At 40.2% G+C, this 13,483-nt stretch overlaps 1 protein-coding gene across 1 annotated transcript in view; it reads left to right on the forward strand.

Annotated features, from left to right (window-relative positions):
- Positions 1–7,579, forward strand: part of LOC137629777 (GTPase Era, mitochondrial) — a 30,399-nt gene extending 22,820 nt beyond the window's left edge. Inside the window, exons 7-8 of the mRNA XM_068361402.1 lie at positions 6,035–6,164; positions 7,349–7,579. Coding sequence (XP_068217503.1) covers positions 6,035–6,164; positions 7,349–7,542 — 324 coding nt within the window. The 3' untranslated portion in view covers positions 7,543–7,579. The remainder of the gene's footprint in view (positions 1–6,034; positions 6,165–7,348) is intronic.
- The last annotated feature ends 5,904 nt before the right edge of the window (positions 7,580–13,483 follow it).

The raw sequence follows: 13,483 nt of genomic DNA on the forward strand, positions 1-13,483 counted from the left end.
ATGTCGTAAGACCCAAGCTCGATACCCCAGCTACGAGGTTTATCCCGCCCTTTCGTGGCAGAGCCCCCAGTAGGGGAGGCGCTCGTGCCGACAGTAAAAGAGGCAAGAGGAGAGGATCCAAGTCCTCCCGTGGCAGAGTCTGACTGCCCACGTCCTCAGACAGCGGTAGGGGCCAGACTGAACAACTTCTGGCAGGCCTGGGAGAAGAGGGGTGCAGACCGAGAGTCTGTGTTGTTGCTCAAGGAGGGGTACAAAATACCTTTTGTACGGAGACCTCCTCTAGTAACAGTTCCTTTAGACCTCTCTCCCAGGTATCGAGAGGAGTCAAGGAGACAGGCACTACAACAGCAGGTGTCTCAGTTGCTAGAGAAGGGAGCGGTGGTGAAAGTCTCGGACCTTCAATCACCAGGATTTTACAACCGTCTCTTCCTAGTCCCAAAGCATACAGGAGGTTGGAGGCCAGTGCTGGATGTCAGTGCGCTCAACGTTTTTGTTGTAAAAACAAAATTTACGATGGAGACCACGAAGTCCGTCCTAGCAGCGGTCAGAGAGGGAGACTGGATGGTCTCTCTCGACCTGCAGGATGCGTACTTCCACATTCCTATACACCCGGATTCTCAACCGTATCTGAGGTTTGTATACAGGAATGTGGTGTACCAGTTCCGAGCACTGTGCTTCGGCCTCAGCCCTGCTCCTCTTGTTTTTACGAGGCTCATGAGAAATGTGGCAAAATTTCTTCATTTATCGGGAATTCGAGCCTCCCTGTACCTGGACGACTGGCTACTCAGAGCGTCGTCCCGTCATCGCTGTCTGCAGGACCTTCAATGGACGTTGGATCTTGCAAAGGAGTTGGGACTGTTAGTGAACTTAGAGAAGTCTCAACTGAATCCCTCCCAAACGATTCTCTATTTGGGGATGGAGATTCGCAGTCTAGCTTTTCGGGCTTTTCCGTCTGCCACCAGGATAGATCAAGCCTTGCTCAAAGTCCGCCTCATGCTGAGAAAAGACCGTTGCTCAGTGAGAAGTTGGATGAGCCTCCTAGGGACTCTGTCATCCCTGGAACAATTTATCTCGCTAGGGAGACTTCACCTTCGCCCTCTCCAGTTCCATCTAGACTCCCATTGGGACAAGGGCAAGACTTTGGAAGCTGTTTCAATCCCGATCTCCGAGCCAGTAAAGACGTGCCTGAACTGGTGGGACAGCAACATAAGTCTTCGAGAGGGTCTGTCCCTGGCGGTCAAGAACCCAAACCACGTGTTATTCTCAGACGCGTCGGATTTGGGTTGGGGAGCGACTCTGGACGGTCTGGAATGTTCGGGTCTTTGGACGTCGGATCAGAGGAGCCTGCACATCAACTGCAAGGAGCTGTTGGCTGTTCACTTGGCCTTGACGAGTTTCGAGAGTCTTCTCCGAAACAAAGTGGTAGAAGTGAATTCGGACAACACCACAGCCTTGGCGTACATCTCCAAGCAAGGAGGCACTCACTCCCACACACTGTTCGTCATCGCAAGGGACCTCCTCATCTGGTCAAAAGATCGAGGCATCTCACTGTTGACAAGGTTCATCCAGGGGAAATTGAACGTCTTGGCGGACTGTCTCAGTCGGAGAGGTCAGGTGATCCCCACAGAATGGACCCTCCACAAGGACGTGTGCAAGAGTCTTTGGATGACTTGGGGTCAGCCCACCATAGACCTCTTTGCGACCTCTTTGACCAAAAGGCTCCCGACCTATTGCTCTCCAGTCCCAGATCCAGAGGCGGCCCACATAGATGCCTTTCTGCTGGACTGGTCTCACCTGGACGCGTACGCATTCCCGCCGTTCAAGATCATCAACAGGGTTCTGCAGAAGTTCGCCTCTCACAAAGGGACAAGGTTGACGTTGGTTGCTCCCCTCTGGCCCGCGAGAGAGTGGTTCACAGAGGTACTTCAATGGCTGGTTGACGTTCCAAGGAGTCTGCCTTTAAGGATGGATCTCTTACGGCAGCCCCTCGTAAGGAGTCTTCATCAAAGCCTCCCCGCGCTTCGTCTGACTGCCTTCAGACTATCGAAAGACTCTCAAGAGCTCGAGGATTTTCGAAGGAGGCAGCCAGAGCGATCGCGAGGGCTAGGAGAGCATCTACTATCAAGGTCTACCAGTCGAAGTGGGAGGTCTTTAGGGATTGGTGCAAGTCATCATCCATTTCCTCTTCCAGTACCTCTGTAGCCCAAATTGCAGACTTTCTCCTGCATCTGAGAAATGTTCGCTCCCTCTCTGCTCCCACCATTAAGGGCTACAGGAGCATGTTGGCTTCTGTGTTCAGACATAGAGGCTTGGATCTGTCCAATAATAAAGATCTCCAAGATCTCCTTAAGTCCTTCGAGACCTCTAAGGAGCGTCGTATGTCAACTCCTGCTTGGAACTTAGACGTGGTCCTAAGGTTCCTAATGTCCGACAGGTTTGAGCCATTGCATTCAGCCTCCCTGAAGGATCTCACCCTCAAGACGCTTTTTTTGGTGTGCTTGGCTTCGGCTAAAAGGGTCAGTGAGATCCATGCCTTTAGTAAAAACATCGGCTTCTCTACAGATAAAGCCACATGTTCGCTTCAGCTTGGTTTTTTGGCCAAGAATGAACTGCCTTCTCGTCCTTGGCCTAAATCTTTTGATATACCTTGCCTGTCAGAAATCGTAGGCAACGAGGTTGAAAGAGTACTGTGCCCAGTTAGAGCGCTTAAGTTTTATTTAGCTCGTACTAGACCTTTACGAGGTGGGTCTGAGGCCTTATGGTGCTCCGTTAAGAAGCCCTCATTGCCTATGTCTAAAAATGCTTTATCGTACTTTATTAGATTTTTAATCCGAGAAGCACATTCTCACTTAAGTGAGAAAGATCGTTGTTTACTTAAGGTCAAGACGCACAAAGTAAGAGCGATAGCAACTTCCGTGGCTTTTAAGCAAAACAGGTCTCTGCGAAGTATTATGGACGCGACCTTTTGGAGGAGCAAGTCGGTGTTCGCTTCATTTTACTTAAAAGACGTCCAGACTCTTTATGAGGACTGCTACACCCTGGGTCCATTCGTTGCAGCGAGTGCAGTAGTGGGTGAGGGTTCTACCACTACATTCCCTTAATCCCAATATCCTTTTAATCTTCTCTTGAAATGTTTTTAATCTTGTCTTGGGTTGTACGGAAGACTGGGAAGTTTTCGCATCCTTTTTGATTTGGCGGGTGGTCAAATGTCGTTTCTTGAGAGCGCCCAGATTAAGGGTATTGATGAGGTCCTGTTGTATGGGTGGTCGCCCTGGATATAACAGCTCCTGGTAGTCTTTCAGCATCCTGAGAGGATGGCTGGGCTTCGTGAGGAAAGCGGACTAATAAGGCAGAGTAATCGTCAGAGTCAGCTTCCTTACCAGGTACCTATATTTAAGTGGGTTTTGTTATGATATAATTGTCAAAAACTCATGAGCATATACGCCTTTATTGTATTAATACTGGTCTCTACCCACCACCATGGGTGTGAATCAGCTATTATATATTCACCGGCTAAGTTTAATATTTAAAAATGATATTTTGATTATAAAATAAATTTTTGAATATACTTACCCGGTGAATATATAAATTAAAGGCCCTCCCTTCCTCCCCGATAGAGACCCAGCGGACTGAGAAGAACTGGAGACCTTGACAAGTATATGCGGTATCTGGCCGATAGTCGGCGCTGGTGGTCACACCCGCAACCTTCATGGCGATCGCTCGCGAGTTTTTGGTATCTGTCGAGCCGTCCGAGACGTCAGCTATTATATATTCACCGGGTAAGTATATTCAAAAATTTATTTTATAATCAAAATATCATATCTAAGCTACAACCCTTGTAGGAAAAGCCAGATACTATTATACCAAGGGCTCCATTAGGGATAAATAGCCCAGTAAGGAAAGGAAATAAATATACTGTTCTAAAAGAGAAGTAATGAATAATTGAAATAAAATGTTTTAAGAATATTAACAACATTGAAATAGATCTTTCATATATAGAATATAAAGAGACTTATGTCAACCTGTTCAACATAAAAATGTTCGCTGCAAATTTCAACGTTTGAAGATGCACCAATTCAACTACCTGATTATTATTATTATTATTATTATTATTATTATTATTATTGTTAGCTAAGGTACAACCATAGTTGAAAAAGCAAGATGCTATAAGCCCAAGGGCTCCAACAGGGAAAAATAGCCCAGTGAGGAAAGGAAATAGATAAGCGATATGAGAAATAACAATCAATAAAATATTTAAAAACAGTAACAACATCAAAAACAGATATTTCATATATAAACTATATGAAGGTGGTTATTAATGAAGAGGAGGGAAAGTTAACATTGAACTTTCCTAGCATGAGCCAAGCTTAAAAACAACGTCTGGTAGGGATTTCCAAATTAGCATTATACCATCTCTCAACTAATCTATGCTGCCGTAAGAAGCATGCTTAAAACTAGAGGGGCACTCAGTAGCGTGCAGATCTCTGCCACGTCAGCTTATTTCTCGACCTTTTTCTCGACCTCTACCTTTGGCCTTTATGAATTTTATTTATAACAATTGGCAACAGCATTGGGATAGTTTAAACGAAAATGAGATGAAAGAAATTGCGAATGTTATATCCCCTTGGAGGTATAGTAGGATGCCCCATAAATGGGATACTACTCTTTGTCGTCTCCGCATTGGTCACACCTGGGTGACATATGAGTTTCTGCTGGTTGGCCAACACCAACCATATTGCGACGACTGTTTGATACCCTTGAGAGTGAGGCTTTTGTTGACTGAATGCCTCACTTAAAAGCACGGAAAGAAATAGATATCTGTTTGATGCTTGGGGTGAAGATGATAGGTTCATCCCTGCCAAGATCCTCGGACATGATGTGTCGTGCAAGGCTAGTGGCATTTTTGAATTTATATCAGAAGCAGGTCTTTTTAATGCTATTTAGTTTTTATAACATATTTACTTTTCTGGTTTTAATTGAATATTCTTCTAATCTTTACATATGATAAACGATATCGACGTCAATGACCTTCGATGTCAGGATGCCAGAGAACTTCAAATCATTCATTCATTCATTCATTAACATGTATTAATTGGCGTGGATTTTTATACACTCAAATATGAACCAAGTTTGAAGTCTCTCTACCAAATGATGTCCAAACGTATGGCTGATTACGTGAATTCGACATTTTGCTTGAATGTGACCTTGACCTTTGACCTTTGACCTTGACCTTCTAAAGCTTAATAATTTCCAGTTTTTTATGTAACAGTTAATCCCTGCAAGTTTCATTACTCTGCAATTAAAATTGTGGTCAGGAAACCATTCACAATTAAACACGGATGAAAACAAACACACAAACGGGGTAAAACATAACCTCCTTCCAACTTCGTTGTCAGAGGTAATTGAAGTAATTCGTTCGTTCATGAAACCATTATAATTTTTGTCTGGATTTCTTTGTTATTGACATCAAGCATTATTGCATAATCTCTTTAATTACATACTTTTATATCACAGCTAATATAAGGGTGACAGTAATGATACTTATAGTTGTAATCCGGATAATAATAATTTACTTTCATCATCATCATCATCATCTTCTCCTACGCCTATTGACGCTTCATATTCCTCAGCCATGTAGGCCTGGGTCTTCCAACTCCTTTAGTGCCTTGTGGAGCCCAGTTGAAAGTTTGGTAAACTAATCTTTCTTGGAGAGTACGAAGGGCACGCCCAAACCGTCTCCATCTCCCTCACACCATGATCTCATCCGCGTATGGCACTCGAGTAATCTCTCTTCTAGTTTGATTTCTAATCCTGTCCTGCCATTTAACTCCCAATATTCTTCTGAGGGCTTTGTTCTAAAATCCTCAAAATCTGTTGAATTTACTTTATTGACATAATATTTATAACTAAACCAATTGTATTATTAATTTCTCACAAATTATATATTAACGTGAGAATCAACTATTTTCTAATTTATAGGATAATCTTTGAAATATTACTCCATCAACTATAATCTATTCTTTGTTATTGATAGGTTGTAACCGACCAGAACCCAGAAGAAATTGCTTTATTGACAGTAAGGGAAAAGTTTCTAGAAACCTTCACGAAGGAAATACCTTACACGGTCAAATTTTCCATTGAGCGCTGGGATGTCTCCGAATCTGGTAAGATAATAGGCAGGGTTTAGAAAACTGACTAAGTACTGTAGTTTAGAGATCTATTTTAAAAGATTTTATTTCGCCTTCAGCTCGTAATTAATTATTTGAGAAGGTTGTGGAATCATAAACATTTATCAGAGTTTGCTTTTTGCCATTACAGGATTACAGTTTGTACATAAAAAGTTACAGTTAGGCTTAAAATTCACAAATTTTAAACAAACCTAAGACCTTTAATATGAGCCATCAGCACCAGATACAAGACGATGAGAAGGTTGAGAGAGAGGTAGGGTGTATTGCCCTCAGTAGAGAAGGACAAAACAACAACCTTCTCAGAACCAATTCCAGAGAGCAGGTTGCTGTCTTTGTGTTCCCTGGCAAAAGAGTTTCTTCGGCATCAGCTGATGCTGATAAATCCCCCTTAGACTTCTTCTTCCTCTTCTTTGCAAACCTCACCCACTGTAAAGGAGGGCTGCTCCCTACACTCCTCACAAGATCACAATGAGTCCACCATGGGCTTGCTCATGTAGCGACTGGACATCAAACCAAACACAATCAAGCACTCTTGAAAAGAGAAAATTAAAAGAATTAATAGCCAAGACAGAGATGCAACATGTGTTCACAGCTGTGACCGAATTCAAAGCGAAGGTCATTCTGCCTATCAGGTGGGCAGGACTCAGCCACGACCTGGCAATCATTTACGTTTGCCTTATTAAAACTAAAACTTTTTAATGGCCGTGATGGCTTCGCCTGCGTCAAATTCATATTAAAGGTTGAGGGTTTGTATTACGTGTAGGAACGAACTGAATTACGGAGATAGTTTGCCTTGTGCAAGACAGTACAGATATAAGGTCCTCAAATTACAATCATTTGGAGATATAAACACAAACTCAACTGAAAATATCAAAGATGAGAAAAGGAAAGTCATAAAACCCTATTATATCATTTAATACAGTAAGCAAAACAAGAAGTGTAATAGCCTGATATCTATTTCATCTGGAACCTGACTATATTTTTACTTTTTTTGCCGGAAATCATAGGCATGGAATTCAGCTTAGGCCTACCCTAGCCCAAAATTAAAGAAACTTGGATTTAAAAACAACTTCTTGGAACGAATTAAGTTTGTAACTTGAGGATCATCTGTAATTTTTCAACCATGTAGTGATTTTACATTACTGTATGTCATTTTTCAGAGTTGATGGACATAGGTGTGCAAGTGGCCTGCAAAAAACAAGGATTAATAAAAATAATAGTAGGGTCCGAAGGACTTCGTATCGCCAATATCACAAGTGAAGCAGAAGACGAACTACGTCGGACATTTCGCACTCAGGTGCGCTTGACAATAAATGTTGTTTATGATCGGTCTCTGAAAAAGAAATTATACTAGTATATGTTACGTTGTAAATAAAATACTTTTGAATCGATTGGGGCATTTCAGTTTACAGTACCTCCAATAGAGATCTTAATTCTTGGAGTTAGAGTTGTTAGCATCAAGATTCTGTATAGTGAGATGAATAATACAGTATTGCAGCTATGAAATCCACAGTCATTACTTTCAAATCTACATTTCTTGGTTATAATTAATGCACGTTTATAATGTGTACAGTACTTTCCTTAAATGCCCTGAAAAAACGTTTCATTTAGTCTGAAAATTTAATCTATCCCGAGCAAAAAGTATAAAGTACAACTTGGAGGCTCTAAAATGGTATACAGAAATGGTACTGTACCAACCGTGTGTCACTCCGGGGTCACCAATGTGACGGGCCGGGAGAAGGGTTGTGACTCAGTTGATTGCATCCTGCCTTTGAGTCACATTGGTGACCCCAGAGTGACACACGATTGGTACATGGCTCATGTACCAACCATGTGTCATTCCGGGGTCACCAATGTGACGGGCCGAGAGAAGGGTTGTGACTCAAAGGCAGGAGGCAATCAACTGAGTCACAACCCTTCTCCCGGCCCGTCACATTGGTGACCCCGGAGTGACACACGGTTGGTACAGTACACAAATATCAACCGTTCCAACCTTTTCTCTCATAGATTGACAATAAAACCAACTTGGTAATAATGTCAAGATGAAAGAAGTTCACTTTAAGAATCAGTCACTGAATACTACACTAGTTATTGGCTAATGAATGAATTATTTCAACATTCTCAGTGTTATATCCCCTCGGAAGTATAACAATGCCCCGAAAGTGGGAGACTACTCTTTGTTGTCTCCGTATTTGTCACACTCGGATAACATGAATTTCTGCTAACTGGCCTATACCAGCCATATTGTGATGACTGCTTGGTACCCTTGACAGTGAGGCATTTGTTGACCGAATGCCCCACTTATAGTACCAAAAGAAATAGTTATCTGTTTGAGGCTCGAGCTGAGGATGGCAGGTTCATCCTAGCCAAGATTCTTGGATATGATGTATCATATTTTGCTAGTGGTATTTTTAGATTTATTTCAGAAGCAGGTCTTCTGAAAGCCATTTAACTTTTATAATGACATCTTTGCTTTTGTTTTAATTGAGTATTCCTTTATTCTTTATTTATGACAGATTATATCGGCGTCAGTGACCTTAGATGTCAGGATGCCAGACAACTTCAAATCAATCAATCATTCAATCAACATTTTTATCTTGCCACTGAAAATTTGGTTTAAATATTAAAAGCAATCAATTATTGAAGTGTAAAATAGTGTATGTGTGAATCTCATTGCAACAGCAACTGTAATGGGTCATAGTGATTGTTGACAAACTTCTCTGAAGGAAGAAGTATTTTAGGCACATACTGTGCAACATAGATCAGATCCATTAGTTCCATTTTATTCTTCATTATCATCATTAACAGTATTATGACAGCCTTATATTGTCTTAAGGTTTGCCCTTTGAAATGAGCTTTCTCCACTCTCTTCTGTCTTGCACCCTGCTTGCCTGAATTCGTATCAAGTTTAGGTGTTCCATTTATCACTGTTTTCCATGATTTAATGGATATTCTTACTGGTCTTTAGTTTGTTACGCTGAATTATGCGGGAAGCTTTTCCTTGCATGTTGCTGATGATGACTTTGATATAATAGCCAGGCCTTCTCCATCATGAGGCTCAATACTACACAGTATTCTAGAAGTTTTATTCAAGCTGTTACCAAGTTGTGGAATGATCTTCCTAATCAGGTAGTTGAATCAGTAGAACTTCAAAAGCTCAAAGTTGGAGCAAATGTTTTCATGTTGACCAGGCTGACATAAGTCTTTTTATAGTTTATATATGACGTATCTGTTTTTGACGTTGTTAATAGTTTATGTAGGACATATCTGTTTTGGCGTTGTTACTGTTTTTAGAATGATTTATTGTTAATTTATTCTCATCATTTATTTATTTCCTTATTTCCTTTCCTCACTGGGCTATTTTTCCCTATTGGATCCCTTAGGCTTATAGCATCTTGCTTTTCCAACTAGGGTTGTACCTTGGCTAGTAATAATAATAATGGTTTGGCCTTAGGATTTGTAGGTAGGCCGTCAAATGTCAGTTTTGAGGGAGCAGATAGCTAAAGTTACTTTGACTGTGGTGTCCCCTGTGCCTGTAACCCCAGTCATGTCTGCAGTGATTCCAGTGCCAGCAGTATTAGTGACTCCAATGGTGGACAGTGTGCCTTAACCCAAAGTAGCAATAAAGGCTCAAGGAAGTTATTTTCTTGCTCTTACTTTTTACAGAGTTCATTTGAAAGCAAGTAACGAGGAGATACAAGTTCTTTATTGACTCAATAAAAGTTATTTTAGGGTGTAAAGCCATATAAAGAATATAAAAGAAGCACTAATTGGGTGATTGTCCACCAAATAAAAGCTCATTTTACCTTATTTGATAGATGCCATCTTTAGGTTAATTGAATTGCACAGGTTAGTGTGCTAAACAAAATCGATTGGTTTTAATCTTATACTGTATGTTATGATGCCAGATGTTATCTAATAATCAATCAGTCAATCATGTTATATGTGGGGTTGCAAGTCCCAAATCCCAGATACTTCATGACTCTCGTACCTCACGAGAAAGCAAGATTGCTCTCAAGGGTGAAGCTATGTCTGACTACATGTTCATCTTAAGAGGTTTATCTGCCATTTAGGTGTCCTTTCTAACCAAAGGAAACCCACAAACCTCCACTCGTTTACTGATCGGTACTTTTTAGGATTTTAACTATTAAGTTTTTAGTACTGTATAACCTAACCTAACCTAACCTAACCAACGTAACCTAACCTATGTGGTTTACCATAATGCTCGTAATATCATTGATTGTTTTGTAAAAACATTTTGGAGATTTCTTTCTATGATATTCATTTGACTGTAAATTTACATGCCTATGTTATGGTTTGAAGATTATTGTAATTAATACATCAATGTTCATAGCCATCTGTTGGATACCCAAAGGAGTAGTCACTTATTGACAAGAAAATCTGACCCATCACTGCTAGTGTCGAGGTAACTATCATTCCTAGTCCTAGTTCAAACATGATAAAAATCCAGAGTTGTCAGGTATTTGTTCAGTTTTTCTTATCACTCGAGTTTATCAAGTTGTTGGAGCTTGGAGGACTGTAAGGACAGTGAGACAAGTTTCACCAACGACAACTGACAGTTTATTCAAACATACGTGGGAATATAATACAGGGTGCGGACGGAAAATTAGCATGCGCGCAGGCACCAATACAGCTTGAACTAACCGCCAAAATATGTATTTTTACACACGCACAAATACTTGAATTACAAGTCCATAGAAATAGGTAATGAAATAATAAATACATGAAATTGTAGCTCTGAGGGAGCGGAATGAATATATACAGTTAGCCAGAGTGTGGGGAAAGGAGAATTTAAATAAAATAGAGAATTCGGTGAAATTGCTGGACGACGGAGGAAGTGATGTCCTTATAGCAGTGCCTTGCATATCCACCCCACCCCATAAGTCAGGAGGAAGACCTTGCCTTTAGGATAGGCTAAGCCTCCTGACTAGTAATTGGTAGCGTGTTTGCCTAGAATTCGCATGGCAGCACATCGATGTCTGCCTGGGAGCGTGAGATTAAGCTGTTTACTGGGGACGCCACTGCTCTCGTTGGGCATCGCAGTGGGGTTTTGGGCTTGCTCGACTGACGTTCTGGTGAGCATCTATTCTGAGGAAACTGGAACTGAGACCAGACACCTTTAAGTCGGTGTGGTTAGGTTAGGATGTATCCCTGTTTTTTCTTTGTTCTGTTATCCGTCGTTGAAAGACTTTTCCCTTGAAACATAGTTGTGTCATCAGTGACCATAGGGCAGGCCTATGGCCAGGAGTGTTATAGCTTTTTGGTTTTTTTTTTTTTTTGGGGGGGTGGGGTGGGAGGGGAGGCAAGTTTGTTGTCAAACAGGCATTTCAATAACTCTTGCCTATATTCATATATCCATCTTTACACATTGTCAATTGGTTGTAAAAGTTTGACTTTCATCCTCTTTTTGGACTAAATTCTTGATGATGATCTCAAATGTGGCTAGCTATCATTGCAATTAAGATTAAGATAATCACAATTAAAGAAAGAGAAATGATTTATTATGAAGAAAACTGCAGGAAATCATTGTAAGTATACACAGTAACATCGTCTCTTGTAAATAGGGTAATATGAAGTTTCCATATAATTTCATATTTCAAACTATTCAAGGCATTTTGATTAACACAACCCCTTTTTCTACAGTTGAGTTTCCTCCTTTACTTATTAACTCCTCTTAAAACTGGAACCCATCTCACTGAGACTTTATTCATTAGTACTATACTGTAGTTTATTCATTTCCTTTCCTCACTGGGCTATTTTTCTCTGTTGGAGCCCTTTGGTTTATAGCATCCTGCTTTTCCAACTATTAGTTAATAATAATAATAATAATAATAATAATAATAATAATAATAATAATAATAATAATAATATTTCAACAATTTCTCATAGTTCATTTCTTTAACTCACTGAGCTATTTTTCCCTGTTGGAGCCCTTTAGCTTATAGCATCCTACTTTTCTAACTAAGGTTGTAGCTGCTTAGCTAGTAGTAGTAGTAGTAGTAGTAGTAGTAGTAGTAGTAGTAGTAGTAGTAATAATAATAATAATAATTCAATAAATTCTTATAGTTTATTTCCTTTCCTCACTGGGTTATTTTTCCAGTTGGAGCCCTTGGGCTTATAGTATCCTGCTTATCCGAATTGTAGCTATTAATAATAATAATAATAATAATAATAATAATAATAATAATAATAATAATTCAATAATTAATATTATAAATATAGTAAATTATGTACATCCCGTGACGTCACTGCAATCTCAGTCACGTGATCTCTCTCGGCCAATCACAAACCTCCTTTTCGGATACGTGTTTTTATAAGAAAAGGTCAATTTCTAATCAACAGAGGCTTTAAAAGGTCAACCCATTAATAGAAAAAGGTCAAAAATATAGTATTTAAGGCTCGGCTTTTTTCATATTACTAAAGGCCAATCTATTTAAATACAAAAGGTCAAATTTGAGTTTTTTTGGGCCGGAAAAAAATGCCAAACTGGCAACCCTGTAAAATAGTTTAACCTTATTTGTTGTGAAGTTAACATGTAAACATAATATTGTGTGCATAGGCCTATACAAGGTTTGTAAACAGTTTTTAGTAATTAATAACAAGATGAGCATAAGATATTACGTAAATGGGTTGTTATAGACTATTTTCAATCATTCTAAATCATCTATAACAAGTTGACGTTGAGTTACCGGTTTGTGATTGGGGTCTTTTCGGTTTGAGTGCCTATCGAATTTTAATGTTTTTTTTTATTCCAATGTATGTATTTTGATGTGGAAAACCCAAAAATGATAACCATTTTGTGGAGAAATTATTTATTGATGGATGTGATAGGTAGTGGCTGTAAGGGGGGGGGGGGTCGCAGGGGCTAGGCCTAGGTAGGGGTACAGGGCCCTAGGTTAGGTGGTTGTATTAGGTTCGGTAGTGTCCCGAAAATCACTGTGGCCTTAAGGGGGGGGGGGGGGGTCGCAGGGGGGCGGAGCCCCCCCCCCCCCCCGGTAGGCCTAGGTAGGGATACAGGGCCCCTATGCTAGGTTAGGTGGGTTTTCTTAGGTTCAGTAGTGCCCTGAAAATCAAGAAAGCGCACAGAGAAATCGCAACATTTCAGTAAGATATTGATTGATATAAGCCAATTTAAGTGTTAATAAATAATTTCTCCACAAAATGGTTATCATTTTAGGGTTTTCCACATCAAAATACATACTTTGGAATAAAAAAAAAACATTTAAATTCGACAGGCACTCAAACCGAAAAGATCCTGTGATTGTGAAAAAAAG

The sequence above is a fragment of the Palaemon carinicauda genome, chromosome 37 (genome assembly GCF_036898095.1).
Source record: "Palaemon carinicauda isolate YSFRI2023 chromosome 37, ASM3689809v2, whole genome shotgun sequence".
Lineage (NCBI taxonomy): Eukaryota > Metazoa > Arthropoda > Malacostraca > Decapoda > Palaemonidae > Palaemon > Palaemon carinicauda.